Below are 23,847 nucleotides of genomic sequence, written 5' to 3' on the forward strand. Positions count from 1 at the left end.
TCCAATCGTTCCAATTATTAATTCCTCTATATCTGCTTTCAATTTTGCAACATCAAGTAATTTACATTCTGGGGTTTGTGTTAAATCTATTTTACTCAGGCTCTTTTCCGGAGTTCCAGAGTCATATTCTGCACCTGATGGAGTTTTACATGACAAACTTTGATGAAAAGTTAAATCAGGCATCATTATTTTCTCTCGATGTATTTCAGACAAATCTGAATAAAATGTTTCAGTCACTTTCTGTATTTCTGAATTTAATGGAACAGTTAAAGCTGAATGTCTAATTTTTTTATCAAATACTGGAAGAACAGGTCCAATTGTTACAGGTACTGTTACTGCTTCCATGCTTTTAGTTAGCTGCTGTATTAATTCATCCTTTGAGCGAAAATATTCTGAGGTATTTGGTAATTCCTCACACCTTTCTGTTCTTTTTCCATTTCTTGGGGTTTCATTTCTTTGAACTGGGGTTTCTGTATAATTTCTATTTTCTCCTGATATATTTGAATTACATCTTGTTTCTACTCTTCCAGGTGTTTTTCTATAATTCGGATTTGATTTAGGAGATGTCTCATCAATAATTTCTCTTGGAGGAGCACTTGGGGAAGTCCATGAACAAACTGGTTGATAAGGTGGCGGTTTTCTAGTATAAATTTCTTCTAATACCGCATCCTCTGAATCACTTTCTTCACTATTTTTCTTTTTCTTTTGGGCACTCTTTTGTCCGGTTACCTCACCAATTAGTCTCACTGGGTACAAGCCATCACACATGTCTGCACTTCTCCATCGACGCATTCTATCCTCATGTGTTTCTCTACCGAGACCTAATCTAGTTCCTCTTGATATTCCTCTACTCTCTCGTTCTAATTCAAACATTTCATCCTCCCATTCAACTAAAGCTTCAAATTGAGTAGGTCTAGGCTTTGGTACGAGTTTCATCATCTTTTCTCTTAAATTTTTTAAAACTGCTATATTAAATGATCCATCTTCCGGCCATGCTAATACACCATCATTTTCGGTATACTTCATCCAAAGCTCAATCCAAAGACAAGTATGATAATCATATTCACCTAACATATAAGCTGCAGGTGTTTTGTACTTATGAAGTAATCTTCCACCCCGCGTTGAAATTTTGTCAGGTTTAATTTTGTTTTTCAATTTCTGAAACCATGAAAGCTTCTTTTTCTCCTTTCTATAATAGTAATCCATGTTTTTAAACAATTTCCCTTACTTCGGTAAAGATCGTAACAACTTCCTTGCTTTTCACAACATCAACCAATCCGTGCGCGAAACTTACCAACAAACCAATCAAGTTAAGCTTCGTCACTATTTTGCTCAACCAATAGAATTACTGTTTTTCAGGATCAGCCAATCAGCTGTAAGGTTGCCTTAGTCACATAAACCAATCTGTGCGCGAATACTGTGACGTATGTTAGCCAATCACAGTGCGACACTTGTGACGTATGCTACCGCTGCAGCTGCTCTGTCCCTCACTCCGCTCCTTAAACTAACACCTCCTTTACAAAAAAAAATTCAAAGCGCCATATTTACAAATCTTTCAAATGAATTCAGGTAATAACTTCACAAAAAACAAACCATTTATCTGTTTCTCTAAAATAAAGTGATAGCTTTCCCAAACATTCAAGTATTCTTTTCGCGTGAAATAGACGACTATTTTCACAGAATATTTCAATTCTTTGATAAAGTAAGGCTACTTTACCCTTCTAGTAGGTAATAACTAACTCGTTTCTCTCTGAATGCACATACAGAGATACTTTACACCTCCTTAGAGACAATTCAGAGTTTCACTCGATCGTATATTACAAATTCATTTACACACATTCATACAGAAAAATCCCTAACCATGCATATATAAATCTTTAGTAGGACTTTAACCCACTAATAGAAATCCTCACTCGCCAGTAAGATAGACGACGCTTCCTTACCCTCCACTCAACCTTGGATAAATTCTACTACTCTTTTCACAGTAAGTTTTAAAACAGGACAGAAGTCCCTATACTCGAAAGCTACGATTTCATAGACAATCCTCACTATGCATTCTACCTTACACACCTAAAATCCCTAATTTTGTGCTGTACGTCCACAACACTTGTGATATACGGCAATGCCAATATTTTGAAACAGAACAAATGCACTGTGTAACTTCACCTGTCACACTTCTCATGCCGGCACAAACCAGGAATTTTCACACTGCTGGAAAAAACCTTTCGACTACATATAACAACTGAACAAACTTAACATGTTTTAGACATCAATCCTATGTATTACCATGTAACATGCTAGTTACCATAGAAACCGTAACTCTGCTACCAAGCAATTGATCCAGCGCTCTGTTTGAAAAACTGTCTCAAAAACGCTACCTATCACCTCAATACTCACCATTAATCATAAAACACATATAAAGGCCCATAATACCAACGATACAATTTTTGAGCAACTGAATCATGTGGTCTGATTGATCAAAACTATTTACATGTTATTTACATAATTATATACAACTGCAGTTTATCTATTTTCACCATGGTTTTAAGCATTTATCATCTATACTCAGGCCACTAAGGCGATTGGATCAACTGATGGAAACTAGACCATGAATAAACAAGACCAGCTTGTCTTTTCAAATCTAATTTTATTAACTTTATTTTACATAAAGATAAAGGCATTTACGTTTTAAAATCTTTATTTAATAAGAAAGCAGCATTTTAATAAGGAAGTGATTTAATAAACTGACATTTTCAAAGCAAGCTCAGAAACATGAAATATTAGCAGAATAACAGTTTCCATTCCCTAATTCTATTTCCCTGTCTATTTCTCACTTCACCTAGAAAGGAAAAATCATTTAAAGTCTGCTGTCCTTACGTGCGCCAAAATTCCAACAGCATGTCACGTCTTTCAGGAATCGGAAAGTAAGAAGTTTTTTTCCTGCTCATAGTGTCAGGTTTTATACCTTTCTTTCTAGCTAAACTTTCTACATTTTACATTCTTTCAAGCATATCCGAGCTTTTCATTGGCTGTCCTGTGTCAGTCCATGATAAAATATTAGGTCATGTCCGATTCTTGACCAAGTCCAGCCTTCACATAAGCCCTATTGTCTTTCACTTCCATGTCTTTCAGCTTCCTCAAGAAAGTTACTTTTTCCTCGACTTTAGAACATTTACTTCCTAGCCTTGGCAAACACTTTAAGTTCCTGTCCTTGAGCCTTTTCTCCGTGAGCACGTTCAACTTAACCAAAGAACTGCTTTTTCAGTTAACGATGACAATGCAGTAAAATTCTTCACAGCTACGCATGTGCGAAGACTTCACTCTGGACAAACTTTTGCGTCTGCAGCTCTGTCAGCCATGTTTTCTGAACCACCTTTAGGCCTCACTTTGGAAACTATTATTAAATAAACACAAGACATCAATTTATTAAAGAATTGAGACCCATTCTGTTACCCACCCCCTTTACTAATTAATCCTGTTAATTATGTTACCTAGCAAAAGCACATTCAGGTAGCATCATAATTACTTTTCTTCTTCGTACTGCACGAACTCCATGAGCTTTTGTCACAGAAAAGACATAACATAAGCACACAAATAAGCATATGCCATTAGTTAAATACCCGCATTTAATACTGACAAAGACAATAGACAAGGTTAGTTTAATATTTTTTCTTTGCGTTTGCAACATATAGCACAGTAGTTTATCCCGCGTTTACTGGTGAAGGTATTTCTTAAACTAAGTTGATTAGTAATTTCACCACAAGCTTATTAATTTAATTACTATTATGGGAGATTAACTTCACAAGTTTGAACAAAATTTTGTTCTTCACCTTGCTTCATCACCGGCGATGTGGGTCGGTGTTGTGACGATCTGTTTCAGTCCGAGGGTGGCTAGGTTATCAATCAGGGTAGAAGAGTTGCTGTCGTTGTTGCTTTCCAGGTGGTAGTTCAGGTCGTCGAGGAGGATGAAGTCAGTGGAGGTCAGTGCGTGCGTGCTGATGAAGTCAGCGATGGAGTTGCAGAATTGGTTACGGGGTCCGGGTGGTCTGTAGACGAGGGTGCCTCTTAGGGTGGTCTTGGGGTCCGTATGGATCTGGAAGTGCATGTGTTTGACGGTGTTGAGAGTGTCGACGGTGTTTGTAGCGACCATGATTGTGTTCTTGTGGATGATGGCGATTCCTCCTCCGACTCCGTTGGTACGGTCTCTGCGGGTGATCTTGTATCTGTCGGGGATGGCCACTGCGATGTCTGGGGGGGAGGCTTCGTTCATTCAGGTTTTGGTCAGGAAGGCGATGTCTGGTGATGTTTTGTCGAGTGGGTCCCAGAGGTTGACGGCGTGTTTGCGTGCGGAGCGGGTGTTGAGCAGGATACATTGGAGATGGTTGGGTTCCGTTGTTGCGGGTATCTCGGCGTCTTTGATGTAGGAGAATCTGCCGTTCCGGCAGGTGAAGGGGCTGTGGGTGCGCTTAGGGGTGGCCTTGTGGCAGTTGAGGGGCCATCCGTGGTTGAGAGCGATGAGGGTGTTGGAGTCGTACTGGATGCGGGCTTCATGGGTGGTGCGCGGTCCAGGGGTTCTGGCGCTGGGCGCGGGCCAGGCGCGGACAGGCGCGGACAGGCGCAGACGGGCTTGCCTTAGGCGTGCCTTCAGCGCGCCAGCGGCGCACCCGCTGCACGCGGCCGCACAGCGGCCGCCATTTATGGGGAGATGGGGAGGGAGGATCAGCTGAGAGGCGGGAGGTGGAGGGACGAGGCAGCGAATGGGTGCCGGGGGGCGGGGCCGCTGGGGAGGCAGCAGCGGGAAAACAGGTGAAGCGCGAGGGGGGGGGGGGGAGCGGGGGTACAAAAGAAGGGGCACCGTCACGCCAACAGGAGCAGGGGTACAGCAGAAAGGACAGGGGGCACGGTCACAGGGAGAGCAGGCAACAGGGGCAGAGCGGCAAACAGCGGCAAACAGCGGCAGAGCTTGAGGGTCAGGAGCAGAGTGGCAGCAGTGGCAAAACAGCGATGGAGCTGCAGCCGGGGGAGCGACCTACCTTGGCAAGGTCAAGGGTCGCAAGAGGATGGGTTCACGAGATGGAACAAAAACTAAACAAAGGAGGAAAAAAGAATAAATAGATACATAAAAAATATCTCCCATCACCCCCCTAGTATTAAAAACAAATAGAATACATTCAGGAATGATAAGTCCACATGAACCAAGTGAGATACAACCACATGGATAGACCCATAAACTAGACTGATGAAAGATGCAACAGAAGCATCCAACCTTGCACCACAAAGCACTGTGAAGAGAAACACAGGAGTAATGCACCCCCCGAACTCTACCACAATGGGTGGACTGCACCCATGAAAAGTCTCCTTACCAAAGGAACAAAAACGACAACTGTGAAGAAGGGACAGAAAACCCACTTGCCACCCCTCATGTAATGGACAAAACATGCGAAAATAGGACAGATGACCCATAAAGCAAACAGTGTAAATGGGGCTAACACCCACTAAGTAGTGAAGCAGACGTGCAACACAGGGTGACTTACAACCCACAAAACAACTTCGAGGTTAGGTGCAGCACAAGGTAACTTACACACCATATAACCAACATGCAGCACAGGGTGAATTATACACTTTGACAACGCAAACAGTAGAAATGGGACTGAAACCGGATTCCCTTACTACCCTCCAGACTCCTGACCCAGTGATTGCGTCACAAGAGCTCTGTGATAACATAGCTGTCTTTTTTCAGTCTAAGATCTTGGACATCTATACCGCCTTGGAGTCACAGAGATCTGGTACCTCCAAGCCCACTGTCCCTGCTGTCCTGGACCTTGCTCTCTCGGAGAAACCTCCGACGGGGTGCCTGGATTCCTTCCCTTTTCTCTCTTTACAGGATGCAGAGATGCTCCTTAACAAAACTAAATCTGGCTCTCCTTTAGATGTCTGCCCGCTTAAGATCCTAAAGCTGTGTAGGAATTCTCTTATGCCCCCTCTTGTAGACATCATGAATAGGGCCATGAGGGAGGGTACTTTTCCTCAGCAGTGGAAAAATGCAGTAGTAAAACCTTTACTCAAAAAACCCTCTCTTGACCCTCGGATATTAAAGAATTTCCGTCCCATCTCACTGCTCCCAGCCCCTGCGAAGATGTTAGAGACACATCTGAATAAACATCTCGCTGCTTTTGTAGAAAATTCGGGCTGCTTGGATCTCTCCCAGCATGGATTCAGGAGGGAACATAGCACCGAGTCTGCCCTCACCATAGTACTGGATAATATCCGTATGTGTGTGGATGGAAGACAGACCTCCCTCCTGATCCTTTTAGACCTTACAGCCGCCTTCGATACCCTCTCTCCCTCAGTTTTAACATCTCGCCTGAGGGAGATTGGAGTTCAGGGGGAGGCACTAGCTCTACTCACCTCTTTTCTCGATCAACGAGAGCAAAGAGTGAAGCTGGGTAAATTTCTATCTCCATCCCTGTCTGTGCAATGTGGGGTCCCTCAACATCTATGTGACCCCTCGTGCCAGACTAATTAGATCCTTTGGGATAGAGGTAGTTTCCTATGCGGATGACACGCAGATCCTCGTCTCTCTCTCCCAGTCAGTTATTTCGACTGCCTCCAATTTTAGATCTTGTATGGAGGCAGTCGGACAGTGGATGATCCACAACTCGCTGAAACTGAATGGAGAGAAGACTGAGGTGATGGTGTTCGGAGGTAAGGAGGAGATATGGTCAGCCGACTGGTGGCCAGACTCACTGGGAGCATGTCCTGCCCCTGCTTCATCAGCCAAAAACCTTGGGGTAGTGATCGATCCCACCCTCAGTATGTGTCAACAGGTAAACAGGACCATCTCTACCTGTTGGGGCATCATTCGCATTCTGAGGAAGATCAGGCACTATCTTTCACAGCAGGCTAGGAAACAACTGGCTGTTGCTCTCGTTGGCTCTCGTCTGGACTACTGTAATGCGCTGTATGCTGGACTGAATAAAAGTCTGCTGCAGCGCCTACAGGTAGTCCAGAATGCAGCGGCTAGGTTTGCTTGGGAGTTACCTCGGCGCACCTCGGCTACTTTGGCCAGAAAACAGCTACACTGGCTCCCTGTGGAGGATCGTATCTTGTTTAAAACCATGTGCCTGATCTATAGGGCCTTGGCAAAAAGTAGTCCCACTGGAATTGGATCTATCTTGGCCCGTTATAGTCCTTGCAGGAACCTACGTTCCTCAAACAAATCCCTTCTATCCGTCCCACGTATTCGAAAAACCAGATGGGGTGGTAAAGCCTTTTCCAATTTGGCACCCACATGGTGGAATGCTCTTCCTTTGGAATTAAGGTCCCTTCCCTCCCTGCAGCTATTCAGAAAGGCCCTGAAGACCCGTCTTTTTGTGCGCGCATTTCTGTAGTTTGATTTGCCTTTTTGATCTTTTTTAGGCGCCTTGACACCTTAGGGTTTTAGTCGCGCAATATAAATTATTTTCAATTTCAATTCAATTTCAAACCCACTCGAACATCCTTAATGTAAGGCTTTGTAATGTGAATTATGTAAATGGACCAACCCTCACTAAGACAACAAAGAACACGTGCAGTACAAGGTGACTTATGCACAATGCAACAACTCATAGAATAGGTGCAGCACATGGTTGCTTAAACACCAAATAACCAACGTGCAGCACAGGGTGACTTATACACTATGTCAACAAACAGTAGAAATGGGACTGACACCCACTCTAACATCCCTAATGTAAGGCTTTGTAATGTGAACCATGTAAATGGGACCATCCCCCACTAAGACAACAAATAACACATACAGCACAAGGTGACCTAAGCACAATGCAACAACTCATAGAATAGGTACAGCACAAGGTGGCTTAAACACCAAATAACCAACATGCAGCACAAGGTGACTTATGCACAATGCAGCACTCAATCATGTAAAGGCATGAAAAAGAGAAAAGCAGAACATGGAAATGTAACAAACAATGTAATGAGAGAACAAAACCCTTCGCCGGTGAGCAACCTCTCCTCCGAGTGCTGTCATGGTAGCGCAACGTTTATAAAATGTTTTGTTGTGGAAGAGCTTCTCCCAAGCGTAATAAGCCGCAAAGGTTACAGTCAAAACACTGTGCTACCAGACCGCCTTCACTTCTTCTTAGCAACATTACAGACACTCAAGCAGAGCTCAATACGATTAGATAAAGGCAGCTTACCAGCTGACATCAGCCCTGTAATGTTGGGCCCTAGGCCCGCATTATGTAAATCAGGGAGACACAGACACAGGGTAGTGGGTTAGCAAACTGGCCTCGAGCACGTGAGCTCTGCCTCCTTTATTCTCAGGGTCACCTGACTCGTGAAGCCTGTGGTGGGTGGTTGAATAGTGTGGGTTACACTTTCCAAAAGACTAGAACGTGTCTAGCAGGACACTACATTCCTCCCAAAATTTAATATAAACTGAAAGGAACAAAGTCCGAACCTGCGGGAGAAAATAAACACACAATATACCATTGTCACAATTTTACAGTAGTCTCTTCAGCTGCTTGACGGTTGACTACGGTGGTAATTCACAGCTGAGACCTCTAGTTCACATGGGTACAACGTCCTGGTGCTCCGTGGATGTGCTCTTCTGGACTTAGAGCCTCGCTCTTGTGGTGGTGACCAACAGATGACAAGATGGTAGATTTGATGGATGTTGTTTTCTACCACTTAGTCCTCGTTTCTTTAGTGTAGGCAGCGTGGCTTCTCTTTACAAAGGAGGGAGTAGTTGAAAAACATCCTTCTCACTAGGACGCCCCTCTCGCGGGTGTTCCCCTGCCACGAGATATCCCGGAGGCCCTCTTCATCAGGTTTCCACCGGGCCGGGTGTTCTCCGCAGCGTTGCTCCAACTCCACAGTCTGCGTGTGAATGGAGGAGACGATGAGGGTGCCTGGAGTGAGTGATGAGTACTACCTCAAAGTCTGTAGCTCCACCTGGAGGTGGTTGTTGACTCCTGCCTTTGTGCACAAGTTCCTCTTCCTCCTGGAACGTGCAGGATAGACGGCGGTGGATCCATCTCTCTTGTCGGGGCCCTCTGCCACCGGTGTCCCTGAGGCCTTTACCCCTTGGATATCCACGGGCTGGTGTGGAGTGGTCAGTTCTCCTTCTGCCGGACATCTGAGCGCTCTCCCCATCCAGACTTCCACTCAATCCCAAAGGTAGGTGTTGCCAATGGTCCAGCCTGTTCATTCCTGCAGGCGACAGGTTGTCAGAGGACTTGTAAGTAGATGCCTGTTCTTCTCCTAGTGCCACCGATGTTCTCCTGGACATGTATGTCAATGTGCTCGATGTTGTGGCGCGTGTCACCTTCTCTTCTGGTGTGTGGGTTGACCTCCAACAAAGAGAGAGTTCCCCAGATAAACCAGAAAGGACTGGGTAATACAAATATTAAACAAAAGATTCCTTCCTGTGTTTCTCAATTGAATTCTGATCAGTCTCACAACAATATAATCTATTAATGACCATCTAGGATTTCAATAACCTATTCACATATTATTCACACACGTAGGTATACGTTTCTCTCTTATATTTTATTTTTTCAAAGAGTATTTTTATAAAAAATGTACTTCTTAATCAATAGGGGAGAGGAGTTGGCCTAACGGCTAGGGCGCTCGCCCTCGGACCTGAGGATCTGGGTTCGAGTCTCGGTAACGACGCCAAAACCTCCTGTGATTCTGGGCAAATCACTTAATCTCCCCGTGCCTAAAATGAATGTGTGTCCGTCCTCATGTAACATAACTGGTGCTATGTAAAGCGCTCTGATACCTGATTCGGTTCGGGTCTAGTTCGCGCTATATAAAACTCTGCGAAAAAAAAAAAAAATGTTCCGCAAAATTCCATATATTTCGTTAAAAACCATCACAACATTGCATTAAAACTGAATACTGTAAGTGCCTTCTTTTACATACAACGGCAAACAATATTCACACAATAAATCGGTAGAAAATACCATACATTACAAAAATTATTATTTGGTCCTTTTGTCGACGCGTTTCGGTATCTTTTTTTAATTGTATGTACACCTTCTTCAGGACAAAACAATTAAAAACATCATATCTTCAATTTTAAAAGCCTGTATGTGCCTTACACTCATCGAGTGATGGATCTTCTCAGTGACTTTAGATCCTCCTATTGAGAGCTCGTATTTCGTAACACCCTCGTTTTTAATCCACAGGGCTGCTTTAACTTCCCCTCTTTATTTTGTATCTTGGGTCCCTTTAGTGTATGTAGTATATTTATTAAGTTGTAATTACAAGTTGTGAAGATCCTGTGAAGCAACCCCACCAGGAGCAGCCTCCCTGCTGCTCAGCCCAGTTTCAACTGTCAACACTCACTCCAGGCACCCAAGCATTCCAAGCATGTCCATTACACCAACATTACATACAGAACACTCACACTGGCTCAGCATCTAGGAAACAGGTACTTAGGAACAGTATAAACACAACAACAGGATATTACATTTTGCCTCACCTTCCATCATGCATGTATTAGGAGGGTCATGTGTGACAAAAGGGAGGCTCTACAACCAACACTTAGGGTGATTGCTCCCTGTCTGTTCATGTAATGCCATCAGGGTAGCTCTCCCACATGCGCAGAGCAGGGCATGGCTAGTTGTTGAAGGACTTGTTTATACAAATCCCAAAGTTTGTCCAAGTTTTCCTGTGCTTGACTTCAGTATGTTCTCAAACAATAATCTCTTGTGTGAATGGCTTAAGTGTAAAACTGCCCATGAATTTTATGTTAACTTCTAGTTCCACACAATGGTTGAGCAAGTGATGCCTATATCCAAACTTGAAGGGGAAAATGATGGCACAAGAGCCTGGGAGGTTACTGTGCGATACGTGGGAGATAGAGGTGGAAGTGTGACACACCGGTTTGATGCCATCATGGTGTGCAATGGGTAAGTATGTGTGCATCTCTGCTTCTTGCCCACTTTTCACTTAAACCAGGATTAAAATCAGTATGCAAAGGGTATTATTGGATTAAATAAATGTTTCCTATATTGCTTTACTGAAAGGTGAGTGCTGTCAGCCTGTAACCATTGAGCATTAAGGAAGTTGTTAGAACACAGCAGGTCATGCTTAGTCAAAGTACGGGAACCACTTCTCCGCCATTTTTAAGTGGTTGTTAAGAATCTGCTGTTTCCTATTCAAAACTCTTTTTAATTTTTAAAGTTGAACCATTGATTATTCCTTTAGAATGTTTCTCTTTTACTTCTTTACATATTCATTGAAACAAGTGAATCTACTCTGGTATAACTGGCTCTCACTGCACACCTGTTCCGCTGCATCTCCTTGATCAAATGTGCGCTGATCAAAGCCTTCTGCGCTCTTCCTCAGTGCACAACATTGAATCGGGGGACCCAATTCACGCAAACAACCCGAGCTTCCTCTTCCTGACAGAAAAGTGACTGACCTCCATCTTCAAACCTCATATATGTCACCCAAGCATTACTCAGTGAGTCATGTAATTTTGAATGAGAAAGTAGTTTTGCCTTCACTGTATGATCTCCCCTGAATAGTAGTTCCTCCTCCTTTCAACTTCCTATAAATCTAGCTTTATCTCATTTCCTTCATATTCATTTCTCTGTACCCATTAGGTACCCACTGAGTAATGACAGTCATTCCACTGTTACACTTGCTCTGACTTTTCCAGTTATGTCTACAAGGTTGACTCTAATATTCCTTAAAAACGTATAAAAAAAGAATATGACCTTCACCACTAGGGCATCTTCCTTTACCTAGAACATCATCATTCTTTATTTCCAATCCATAACAAGCATCATCAATCAATCAATGAGATGGAACTTGTATAGCGTGGCTCGTCACGCTGGGGGGTATTGAGGTGCTGCGCTGCAGTCCAGGAACCAGGACTTGAGTATCTTCCTGAAGTGGTTCAGTGAGGGTGTGGTGCGATGGTGGAGAGGGAGGGTGTTCCAGGCTTTGGTGGTGATGTGGGAGAATGAGCGTCATCTGGTATGCCTGCAGTGGATCCGTGGAATTTTAGCAAGATGGGCGGAGTGAAGGTTTCTGGAAGTTTGGTGGAAGGTCATGCAGTGGTTCATGTAGTGTGGTCCTTGGTCATGGACGGGTTTGTAGGCATTGTTGAGGAGCTTGAACTGGCATGTCTTCTGGACGTGGAGCTAGTGGAGGTCTTTCAGGTACTAGGTGATGTGTGTCCTCTTGAGCAGGTTGAGGATCAGCCTAGCTGCTATGCTCTGGATTGTCAAGTGATGAGGGCCTGTGTCACCATTTTCCTGGTGATGATAGAGAGCCATCTGAAGATTTTTTGGAGCATGCGGAAGCAGGCTGAGGCAACAGCGCTTACATGAGGTTTCATGGAGAGTGTGCTGTTGAGGCAGCGCTGCTTTCAAACAGCCCTCATAAACCGTCTCACTTACCCCAGGAGCAAACCAGTTTTAGTCGTCGGTGGGGCCCATAGCACAGCGAGTCAAACACTCACACACAAACCCACTCTGTTCCTGAATCAGTGAAAAGTAGACGAGCTGCTGGATAAGCGGGGGTACCTTATAAACCTATACATTACCTTTATACATTGTATACATTCTGAATTTGTCATATATTCAATAGTCATAAGGAAATAAAACATCAAGGCACTCCGCTATTTGGTCCATTAACCAACTAGTAGGAATCAGTTGATGGATTTTAAGTCCAGCTTAATCACAATATTCCCATAATTTCTTAACATTTAATCATCATGACTTTGAATTTAAAATAAAAACAGATTAAAGTTTATATGTAATTTACAGAATGTTATCTAATTCATTAGGAAGAAATTTTATATTGCAAAAATCTTATTAGACAAGCACAATTTAAGCATTATAGAATATATTTAATGAAAATGAAAATTAGAACGCATTACCAATCAGCCATAGGAAGATGACAGAACTGCATAGAACAGGTTCCCAAGCTGCCTGTCTTTCTAACCTCCTCAATGTCTCCCTCCCGACATAGAATCTCTGCGACAGATTTAGTTTCTTTTCCCCATTAAAAGTTTAAAGTCCAAAATGTTCAAAGTCTCTAGCACCATAAAATTATTCAATCGGAACGCATGTCGTGGTGCAAAAATCATCGGAACCAAAATCTCTAACACCTCTTTCGCACAGGCTCTTTTATACCCTTTTCACTAACTATTTAAACTAGAATTCAAATTTTTAGGGTCCGCACTCATATCCTATTGGTTAATTAGAGGGGTGGTGATGATCATCTCATGTCCTCCTTGTTCAAACCAGTTCATGATTCTGCACATTCACTCTCAAGGTTTTCTCACGACTAAATGTTCACATATGTACTTGTCGTTCATTTCTTGTATCCATTCAAAACATTTTAAGTTTCCACTTCTTCCTTTCCCCGACTTTTAAAATGCAGTCAACCTTTTGGCACAACTCCTATTCATGGGCAGGCTGGCCTTGACATCTGTTACTCCGGGCTTAGGCCATGCATTCATAACTTGTTATTTTCATCGATCATGCGTGGGGGCCATCTTGGATTCTATTCCACCATCGCGCTTAATCAGCAACTTTCAGACTAGGCAGTGCAGGCCGCAATAGGAACTAATATGAAAACAAACACAACAGAAATTAGATATAGAAATTTAACCCTTCTATTTAACTCCCACCAATCTAATTTTCCTGTGTTAAGTGTTACCTAGCAAAAGCGTACACATAGGCGTTATTTACTTACCATCTGCATTCTTTTGCCACAAAAACTACTAACATAAGCACAAAAACACATACGTTTATTCAATGACATTTATAATATCACAGCTCATTATTAGTATGACTCATTGTTTTTCATTAGCAAATTTATATTCTGCAGAACAGCAATTAGTTTCCCACGTGTTGTGTAGACTTCAGGTGTACTCGGTTGGTTAATTTACATGCTTCACACAATTAATATTGTTATGGTTATGAGAGAATGGCTTTACAAGGGGTACACAAACATTTTTGTCACTCCCCTGCTCCATCAACCCCCCCTTCGGTGATTTTATCACCACAAATCATCCCTCAACTAAATTCTTTATTCTTTTGTTATAGCTTAGACTTTAGTATCTTTCACACTTTGTCTTTTTTGAGTTGTTATACATCTTCTCTTTATACTCTTCCAACTCAATTTCTCCCATTTCACGTTCTCTCTGCTTATTTTTCTCATTATTCACTTTTATCTGTTTTTCAGATTTTCTTTTTCTAATACATATACAGCCTAATCTTAATATTAATGCTATCAATATTACTATTGTTACTGGTATTAGTACCTTCCCTACCAATGAACTACCTATTTCTGCGAAACCATTTCTTTACAGCAGAAAAACTTTTACCAAGTTTCTCTAGAACACCATCAACCTTCAGTGTAGTAACTTCTTTATGTAATTCAGTAATATTCTTAATGTATCTTTGAATGTTCTGACTTTTGTCAGGAGTGTATATACAACAGTGTTGCACTTTCAGTACTCCACACACTCCCCCTTCTTTTGATAATAGAATATCAAGAGCAAGTCGATTTTGCATCACCATAGCTGCCATGGCAAACATTTCAGTATTCACCATTAAAAATCCTCCTCAGTATTTGTTGATAAACGATCTACTATTGTTGATAATTTTCAAATTTTCTTTGCATTAAATGATATACCCACTGTTGGTATCAATGCTCCAAAAATGTCACCTATTATTTCTGCAAAACTTTCCCTCCTTCTATGTGTTAAGGGTCCACCTCTCTCATGAATTCCTTTAGTTCCTCTATCTACAGGAAATATTTTTGGAAAGACCAGACCCACATAACAGGTCCTGTACCAGTGATCAGGCAAACGATAATAAGCTTTGTTCCCACACACAAAATAAATCCCTGGAAATGCAGGATCATTTCCCCCTTTAAAACCCCATCCCCCCATGATTATATATGTGTCTTTACATTCACTTGCACCCACAAAATAATTTTCATACATAGTATTATCTTTTTGAATACACAATTCCCCTTATTGAAGCAAATCTAAAGCTATTGCTACATTAGTATTACTTTTCTCATGATCTTTATCTTGAAAACTCCACATTGGTGTTTTCACTTTATTTTCACTCGCTTTTCTTTGATATTTATTTCTCCTGTCTTCAACCATATCTAAAAATGCCTTTTCCTTCTTGCACATTTTACATGTCAGATTATATGTAAAAGCATATTCTAAAGTCAATTCTTTTGTTTCGAGAAAATATTCACCAAAAACTTTACCAGTTTTCATTCTATTCAATCCATGTGTTACTCGGAGTTTTGAAAATACATCAACTACATCTGAATAATAATATTCTAATTTGCCTGTTTTATAAAATAAGCTGGCTAATACACTACAAGTTATACCATAAGTCAAAGGAAGGTGAGGATACGTTACACCTTCTGATACTGATGCAGGTAACTGCATACAAACATAGCAGTCTTGAATGTCCAATGTCTCTACATTTTCGTATAACAGTCTAGAAAAAACATTCTTTGAAAAATCATTAATTGATGTATCTCTATGAAGTTCGGTATTATCCCCAAATTTACATCACTCTTTAAATCATGTATTTCATCACTCTTAGTGTTAGCGCCAAGAAACCGTCCGGTGAATGCTGCGCTTTATAAGTAATTTTTACATTACATTACATATTATGTTCTCCATGTGAATGTTCGAAACTCGGTTTAAATGGGATAACTATTGCTAAAATTACCCATATAAGCATTAATAAACCTGTACAATAAAGCCACATTATACACCCTTTGCGAAAAATGCCATATTTAGATCTTCTATTGTTTTCAGACATTTTGAACATTTTATTTTCACAAAGTCTTTCTCACACTTTAAATATGTGTCCTTTTTTTAAAAATCCTTTTCGTTTGTAATGTCTCTCTTTATCCTTTGGAAGCATCAGCCAGATTCATCAACGGAAAATCGGCTCGCAAAGGGCCAGATTCTGAGAATCTGGCCCTTTGCGAGCGCAATTTTTGCATTTGGGATTCATCACCCCAAATGCAAAAATCGCAAATTGCGAAATCGCTAAATTGCGAGGAATTGCATTTAAGGAATCTCTATTTGAAATGCAATTCATGAACCATTTTTGAATTGCGAAATCGCTATTTTTGGCCGCTATTTACCGCGAAGTCTGACTTCGTGGTAAATAGCGAAAACTTAGAAAAATGCACTTTAGTGCATTTTTCTAAGTTGTATGTTACACACACACATGTCCTTTGGACATGTGTGTGCGCAACATCAGTCTACATTTACATTTCAGGGGTGCTACAGGGTGTCCTTTGGACACCCCTGGCACCCTTGAAATCGCATCCTTATTTGCGATTAGCAAATTGCTAATCGCAAATAAGGAATGACTCCCCATTCATTCCTATGGGCCTTTAGGCCCATCGGAATGAATGGGGAGTCATTCCTTATTTGTGATTAGCAATTTGCTAATCGCAAATAAGGAAGCTGTAGAAATCGCAAATAATATTGCGATTTCTACATGAATCCCGTTTTGCGAGTCTTTAATAGCGATTCCTTAATAATCGCTATTAAGGACTCGCAAATCGGGACATTGATGAATCTGGCTGTATGTCCTTTAATTCTCTCTTGTATTGTCTTTTCGTTTTTTATTTTTATAACCTACTTTCAATTTTCATCTGTTGGTTTCCAGTACAATCACAGTTTATTTTTTTTTTCACTTTTTCACTCACCAAATTTGCCTTGGTTCTCTTGACTGCTTCCCACTTCCTCTATATCAGGCAGTGCAACATAAGTCCATTCAGGTGATTTATATTTCAGGTTTGGTCTCCTCACTCTTTATGGCCTTTTCAAAGTTTCTCTATTTCTTTTTATTTGATCCTTTTGACTTGTTATTTCATTCACATGTTCCTCTTGGTTTTTATTCACATTTATCAATTTAAACTTCAGTCCTTTGATTTCTTTAGGCCAATTATCTCCTTTTCTTGGCTTTTTATTTTCAGTCTCTAGTATCCCACGTTCAATTTTCCAAGCTCTTTTCTGGGACTTTTTCTTTGACCTGTTTCTTGTTCACTTTAATCAGACTCTGTTTCTGTTCTTATGTCACTTCCTCTTATCCTGAACTTTATGATCTCTGGTTCCACAATCAAATCCTGTTTTTCTTTTGTTAATTAAGTTCTTTCACAAGGACCATAACCATAACTGGTGCTTGGAGTCTCATCCTCTTCGTGAGTTTCTTCCTTTTCACCAGTTTCAAAATTAATATTCCGTCCGTCAGAATTTTCTGTTTGATTTGCACAGTTCTTTCTTTCACTAGTTTTACTTTGTTCTTTCTCAGAATCCAAACTGTAATTTGATACTTCCAGATGTCGACTTACAGGTCGATCCTCAAGATCTGGAATTTCAATTATCTCAGTCTCTGCTTCCAATGCTGAACTTGTATCTGATATCTCCAGATGTCGACACACAGGTCGACCTTCCGGATCTGGAGTTCTGTCTGTTTCATTTTCTGTGTCAGAATCTGAACTAGTATTTGCTTCTTCCAGATGTCGACTCACATGTCGATCTTCAGGTTCTGGAACTCTGATTGTATGGCTGACATGAATCCATCTTTTCATGCCTGCACACTTCACTGCTGTGGTGCTGACCAGGATTACTTTGCGTGGTTTGTCCCAACGCAGAACCAGGCAGTTTCTTCTTCTGTGGACCTTTATTCGAACCAAGTCTCCAGGGCTCAGGTCATGAGCTGGATGTCTTTCCTGAGTATTCACATCAGTTGCAACCTGGTGAAACACAGAAGTCACCACATCAGCCAGTCCCTTGCAATAATCCAGTATAATATCATCATTTATAGTCAGAAGTTTGTTGACAGGTACAAATGGTTGCCTCATTACTCGCCCATTAGTATCTCATGAGGACTCAAACCTGTTTTCCTGTCTGGTATGCTTCTTAAGGTCATTAGAACAAGTGGCAACGCATCGGGCCCTTTGAGTCATGTGGCCAAACACATTTTTCCCAGTCTGTTTTTGATTGTTCCATTTACTTGTTCAACTACCCCAGAAGCTTCTGGTCTGTAAGCACAATGTAATTTCTGTTCAATGTCCAGTGCTTCACATATCATTTGAATGATCTCATTTCCAAAATGACTTCCTCTGTCTGTTTCAATTGTCATTGGAAATCCGAATTGCGGAATGATTTCTCTCAATAAGAGTTTTGCTACCGTATCTCCATCATTTCTCCTGGTTAGATAGCCCTCCACCCAATGAGAAAATAAACAATCACAAGTATGTATCTCAGTCTGTTACATGGTGGCATTTCAATAAAATATAATTGCATTCTGGTAAAAGGACCTCCCTCCCATCCTATGGATCCCAGACTTACAACAGTTTTTCTTCCTGGATTCAATTGTTGACATATTAGACATCTCTGACACAAGCTTTCCGCAATTATGCAAAACTTTGGATTAAACCAAGTCTGGTTGAAAAGTCTAATCATTGCATCCCTGCCAATGTGTGCCTGTCCATGGTACATCTGGGCCATGTTAGAGATCATGCTATCAGGCATAACTGGTCTTTCATCTCTGTAAACACAAATTTCATCTTCCTCTCTTTGTCTACATCCTGCTTTTATCCATTTATCTTTTTCCTCATCACTTGCCTCTTCCTGCAATTGTCTCACTTCTTTCAACTATGTTAGTAAGCATCAAAGGACTTGAAACATGTTCTTTTTCTCTTCCCCTATTCATGGATCTCATGTGCCTAGCACAATATTGAGCTATCGCATCCAAAAACCTATTTCCTTCAGTGATGTAATCATCTCCAGTTTGGTGAGCAGCACACTTTACAACCGCAATCCTTTTAGGCAGCTGTATCGCCTCAAGCAACATTTTCACAAACTCACCATTCCTTATGGGGGATCCCACAGAAGTCATATATCCTCTTTGGGACCACAGTTGTCCATAATCATGGACAACCCCGAATCCATACTGACTGTTAGTAATTACTGTTATTGGAACATCTTTTCCCAATTTGCATGCTCGAATCAAAGAAATCAGCTCAGCAACTTGGGCTGAACGTATTTCTTTCAGACAAGATGCTTCCATTATGTTGGCTACTGTACATACAGCATACGCAGCACTCACAACTCCCTCATCTTTTCTTAAACATGAACCATCCACAAACATCACATAATCTGATTCTTCCAAAGGTTCATCTTTGATGTGAGGTCTTGGTTTGGTACAATACTCAAGCACATCCAAACATTTATGATCAATATCATTTTTACTTCAACATCCCATGCATCAGGCAATAAAGTGGAAGCATTCACATTAACACACCTTGCAACTGTCACATTTTCTGCACCCAGAATCACCTTCTCATTTCTGGTCAAAAGACGATTGGTCATAAACTGTGTCTTCGTATGAGATAGAAGTATTTCAACAGAGTGTGGCACGTAGACTTTCACTAGATATCCCATCACAATGCCTTCACTCTGTTCCAAACTCACACTTGTAGCAGCTACAGCTTTCAGACATCTAGGCAATGCTCTTGCTACTGGATCCAGAACAGCTGAAAAATATGCAATTGGTCGTCTCATTCTTCCATGCCTCTGAATCCGGGCTGATAATGCCCACCCATCTCTTTCACTGCAACACAATTCAAATTCTTTCTCATAATCAGGCATACCTAGCACTGGCACTTCGCATAAGCTGATTTTTCAACTGTTCAAATGCTTCCATTTCCTTCTCATTCAGCACTAGAGGGTCTTTCACATTCCCTTTGGTTAATCACTGTAGAGGTTTTGCAATCAATGAAAATCCACGTATCCACTGTCGGCAGTAACCAACCATACCAAGAAACATTCTCACTTGTTTCTGTGTCTTTGGGGGGTTCATTCCTCTTATAATCCTGATTCTTTCATTAGTCACTGTGCTCATCCCTTTTCCAATCTTATGACCTAGGTACTCTACTTCTTGTTGACAAAACTGTAATTTTGATGGAGACACTTTATGTCCTACTTCTGCCAAATGGTTCAGCAATGCAATGGTGTCAGAAATGCAAGCTTCTTTGGTCCTTGATGCCACTAATAGGTCATCAATATATTGAACCAAAACAGATTGTTCAGGCATATTCAAACGTTCTAATGATTTCATCAATATCTGATTAGAAATGGAAGAACTTTCAGTATACCCTTGAGGAATTCGGCACCATGCCAAAGTACGCTAGCCAAACCTAAAGACAAATATTGGCTGGCTGTCAGGATGTAATGGAACTGTAAAGAATGCATTACACAAATCAATAACTGTGTACCATTCTGCATCATATGGAATTTGGTACAAGATTACAGCTGGATTTGGTACAATTGGACAACAGGGAACACCAATTTTATTTACCTTTCTCAAGTCCTGCACTATCCTAAAGGTTCCATTTGGCTTTTTCAGTCCCATTATTGGTGAATTACATGGACTACTCATGATTTCTTTCAGTAACCCTTGCTCAATCATTTTGTTAACCACATCAGCGCGGCGCAGATTCCTGCGCTGTGCTGAACGTTCTAATGAGCCAACGGGCTCATGACGGGACGGTTCCGTCATGAGCACAGGCCACCCGACGCTCATGACGGAACCGTTCCGTCATGAGCATCGAAGGGGTTAATTACTGGACTTACTCCTTCAATAATTTCTGGTGTCAGTTTATACTGTGGGATATTTGGATAAATGGCATCTTCATTCACAGTAATTTTTTCAGGGCTTACTCCCTTCATTAGACCTATCTCTTCTACTGTAAAATCCCACACCTCTTCTTTAACTGTTCCTTTCAATTCATTGGGAATTCTCTCTTTGTCAAACACAGAAAAACGTCTCACTTTTATCTGACTCAATTATGGACATTGTCATTTTATACAACATATCATTATCTGCTGTCTGGAATGCAATGCCATCTGGTGTACAGTAAATGGCACAATTCATTTTACAGAGTATGTCTCGTCCACGTAAATTTACAGGACTGCTATCACACACTACAAAGCGATGCATTTCTTTAAAAGAACCAATTTCCACCTCCACTGGTTGTGTGAGAGGAGCTTTAATCTGTCTGTTTGTTACACCTACAAATTGGATGAATTCTCCTGAGAGAGGAAGGTTTGAAATTTCTACTGATCTAACTGTAGAACGTGTAGCACCAGTGTCCACTAGGAAAGTACCATTTACACCATTCACCTTTCCATCCACAGGACCAGACTGATCTACCTCTAGAGTTGCGCCAAGCACACACTCCACTTCCTCTCCTAGGCACCGTCAATAACTCTCATCTGATTCATTTCCATCGGGTCTCAGCCAATACTGCGAAATAGCAGCTGCACGCGGTGATCTTTTTACCTGCTCGCCTCCGTAGGATCTTGTCTCTGCACTGTATTTCTGAAGATTTACACTCTGTGGGAGAGGTGGTAATGGCACCTGACTCTGTTGAGTAATTATCTGTTGCTGTGGCGGTGATTGTTGATTCACCTCATTCTGCACCTGTGGATTCAATTATTTATTTTCAGGATTAATTTTTGGAGGTAACTTACACTCGTATTTCTAATGCCCTAAATTTCCGCAATTATGACATGGCCATTTCTGTTTAGCCTTGTCTATATACATTTGCCCTCTTCCTTTACCAATATTAAATTTCAATTTTGTTTGCCCATTTCATTAGACTGATTAATTAATTGCGGTTCTTGTTGTTCCGCAACTTTTACTTGTGCCACATAGCTTTTTCATTAAGCTTTCTTTGCCTAGCATTTACGCCATCACTACAATATTTTGCATACCTCAATACCTCATCAACTGAACTGGATTGCCAACACATCATGTGCTGTTTTATCATGTAACCTATCTCAGGTTTTAAACCAAACACAAATCGATATGCAAAGTGACTCATATCCTTCTCACTTATGGTCTCATATCCACTATACTGTTTGAAAACTAGAAGTAATCTTTCATAATAAGCATGTACAGATTCTTTAGGCTCTTGAGTGGTTCTGTCAATTTTTACCCAATCTGTTTCTTTAGGAGGAATTTTATTTTTCAAAAATGTTATGACCTTGTCATATTTTCTCATTACCTCCGGACCTGGAGCTCCTGTTTTTGCATCTCTTGGATATTCTTCCTTCGGCTAGTCAATTGTAATTTTACATTCTGTCCACAAATCTGCAGGCACAGCTATATCAAACAATCCATCCAAACCTTCCCATAACACCTTTGAAACTTTTACAAACCGATCTACTTGTCTATACCATTCTACAAGTTTTTCTCGTTATCTTGGAAAAACATTTGTGAATAATAGTTAATCTTGCCTACTCCATGGTATATGTACATAACCTCCTCCTGGTATTTCTCTCATTGGATATTCTGCGACCACTGGTTCTTTTTCTTTAACCGGGAAAGCTAAGGATGTTTTATCGTTTGTCTCCCCTTTTTTCTTTATCCATCTGCTTCTCCACCGATCTACATCTCCCCATTTTCTCAATAATACAATGAATTATTTTATCTGTGTCAATCTTCCTGCTGTGTTCAAATTATCTATGTCTTTTTCAGTGAAATTCACTCTATAAGGCTTTTGTAATAATTTTATTTTTGCAAATTCTATCCCTAATTCATTTTCTGTTTCTTGTAGCTTATCATGTAGATTTTTTGCTCTCCAAGTTATGTTTTTACACATAAACATCAGTTCTTCATCTGCTCTATGTCTTTAGTCTATCTGTCCCAATTGTCCCGATAATCAGTTCTTCCATATCTATTTTTAGTCTAACTGCATCCAAAAGTTTAGGTTTAGTATCTTTCTTTTGTAAAGTTTTAACCCAATCATTTAATTCTTCTGCTGTTGGCACTACTGGAGTTTTAGACACATCTATTTTATCTATACTTCTTTCTGGTGTTTCGGCTGCTGATTCTGATCCCATAGGAATTCTATACATTGGGCTTTGATTCATTGTCAAATCAGGTGGCGTCATTCTAATTGTACTCTTTGTTTCATTGAGGTCAGGATACATTTTTTCCTCTCTTTTTGCATACTGGAATTTAAAGGAATCGTTAAAGAATGCTCATCTAGTTTCTGATTCCCAAAGACCGGTATTAAAGGACCTATAGTTACTGGTACAGTTACAGCTTCTACATTTTTCGTTAATTCTTTTATTTCCTCCGCTAATTCTGTAGTCGACCTTTCTAAATCTGAAGTACTAGGTTTTTCAATTTGTATTATTTCCTGCCTTTCAGATGGACCTTTTATTTCTGAATGCCATTTTGGGGTTTCTGTCATTCCAATCTCCATTGGTGGTGCATTTGGTTGATATGGAGGGGGTTGATATGGAGGGGGTCTCCTATTTAGAATGTCCTCCAACACCTCCTCATCTGTATCACTAATTCCACATCCACCCTTTTCTGGTATTTGGTGTTTTCTTTTCTCTGTACATTTTCTTCCTACTGTCTCATCTACTGTTTGCATAGGATACATACCATCCCACATATCAGTACACCTCCATCTTTTCATTCTACTCTCGTGTGTAGTTTCCCATAATCCTCTTGAGTTACATCCATTTTCTTTAGCGTCTCGAAATCTCTCTCTTTCCTTTTCATACATCTCATCTTCCCATTCCAAAAAAGCTTCAAATTGTGTTGGTCTAGGTCTCGGTTCAACTCTCACCATTTTCTCTCTCAAATTTCTTAACACCGCTGAGTTGAATGAACCTACTTCTGGAAATGCCAATACTCCATCATTTTTAGTATATTAAGCCCAATTTTCTAGACAAATACAAGTATCATAGCCATATTTCGTCATCATTTATGATTCAGGCGTGTTCGGCCGGAGGAA

General features: G+C 40.9%; 1 protein-coding gene across 1 annotated transcript in view; it reads left to right on the top strand.

Annotated features, from left to right (window-relative positions):
* LOC144799878 (uncharacterized) overlaps positions 1 to 23,847 on the top strand; it is a 334,394-nt gene that overhangs the window by 123,608 nt on the left and 186,939 nt on the right. The window contains exon 3 of the mRNA XM_078671483.1: positions 10,771 to 10,919. Coding sequence (XP_078527609.1) covers positions 10,771 to 10,919 — 149 coding nt within the window. The remainder of the gene's footprint in view (positions 1 to 10,770; positions 10,920 to 23,847) is intronic.

Source organism: Lissotriton helveticus, chromosome 12 (genome assembly GCF_964261635.1).
Source record: "Lissotriton helveticus chromosome 12, aLisHel1.1, whole genome shotgun sequence".
In the NCBI taxonomy this organism is placed as follows: Eukaryota; Metazoa; Chordata; class Amphibia; order Caudata; family Salamandridae; genus Lissotriton; species Lissotriton helveticus.